A 1,391-nucleotide genomic window follows, 5' to 3' on the forward strand; every position below is an offset into this window, starting at 1 on the left:
TGAGTGGCTGTTCCGTGCCTACCAGGACACAAAGGTGAACATCCCTTCCCTCATCCATGTGATCAGGCAGACTGTGAAGTCTAAGCCCGGACCCAAGAAGCAGAAGTGGTCTGGTAGCCTCTACCCTGGGAAAGTGAGGAATGCCAAGTGTCAAGCCTCTGTCCAGGGCACAAGTGAAGCTAAACTTGCTGTGTCCTGGCAGATTCCCTGGAACCTGAAATATCTCAAGGTCAGAGAAGTTAAATATGAAGTGTGGATACAAGAGCAAGGGGAAAACACTTACATGCCTTATATGTTGTCCCATCAGAATCACACCTTCTCAGAAAACATTAAGCCCTTCACAGTATATCTGGTGTGGATACGCTGCATCTTCAACAAAAATCTCCTGGGACCTTTTGCAGATGTGCTCTTGTGTAGTACTTAACCTGTTGCACTACCTGTACAGCTGTGCCCTGCTCTCCACTCCATCTGTGGTTTAAAACTTCTTGTCTTGTAGTTTGTAGAGGGCTGGAGAGGACTAGACTGTACCAGTGCCTAAGTGTCCATTTTATTGCACTCCACATGTATTCTTTAAATTATATTTATTTTCAGTGAGTGTTTAAAAAAAAAAAAAAAAAGAAACCTCTGTGTTCTTCAGAGTAACTTCCATCTGAATACGTGTAATTGGAAACAGAATGGAAGTGAATTGTGTGTACCTTGGTCGTGATTTAAATTTGTTTCTATTGTGTGGTAAGTATTTAAGCACAGCATCAAACTGCAGTTAGTTCCATGGCTAGGTGGACAATTCTTATCAGCTTTTTCATTGTAAGTTATTTATTTTTCAATAACTCTGACTGTAACTTTGAGTTCAAGATTTGATACAAGAGCCTTCATTAAACTGCTGTAAATCTCCTTAATATTTTTTTTTGCTTTTTATTGTCTGTCAAAATGGTTATTTTGATAGATTTGTCTGTTGCTGTAATAAAATACGTATGTGGGTAGCTTTTTATTTTTCACGTTTTGGCTGAAGAGAATGAGACTACAGTGTCAGCTTCACATTTAAAATCAGATCTTACTGCACCCCAGTAGCAAAGGGCTGGAGTAGCAGATGGGAGATAGAAGGGATGGAATGGATAAAATAAATTACTGTGGATAAAATAATTTACTGTGGTTTAAAATCTGTGTTCATCTTGTGAGTTACACACAGGTCTGTGTGAAAGGAAGGGGATGGTTTGGAAGAGGTGATGGGGAAGAGATTGCACTTACAGCAATCCTCTCAAAGAAAATCCTTTTTTTGGTGTTTGATCAGAATAATCTGTTGGTAATAGCTGCTAACAGGTACATGCTTTGCTAAGTAATAGGCAGGTGGTTGCAAAGGGAAACTTTCTGAGCACTGGATGCTGGTTGGTGGG

General features: G+C 40.0%; 1 protein-coding gene across 1 annotated transcript in view; it reads left to right on the forward strand.

Annotated features, from left to right (window-relative positions):
- Window positions 1-424, forward strand: part of POMGNT2 (protein O-linked mannose N-acetylglucosaminyltransferase 2 (beta 1,4-)) — a 10,084-nt gene extending 9,660 nt beyond the window's left edge. The window contains exon 3 of the mRNA XM_010084708.1: window positions 5-424. Within this exon, the coding sequence (XP_010083010.1) occupies window positions 5-424 (420 nt within the window). The remainder of the gene's footprint in view (window positions 1-4) is intronic.
- Window positions 425-1,391: the final 967 nt, after the last annotated feature.

This window comes from Pterocles gutturalis, unplaced genomic scaffold, assembly GCF_000699245.1.
Source record: "Pterocles gutturalis isolate BGI_N339 unplaced genomic scaffold, ASM69924v1 scaffold8775, whole genome shotgun sequence".
In the NCBI taxonomy this organism is placed as follows: domain Eukaryota; kingdom Metazoa; phylum Chordata; class Aves; order Pterocliformes; family Pteroclidae; genus Pterocles; species Pterocles gutturalis.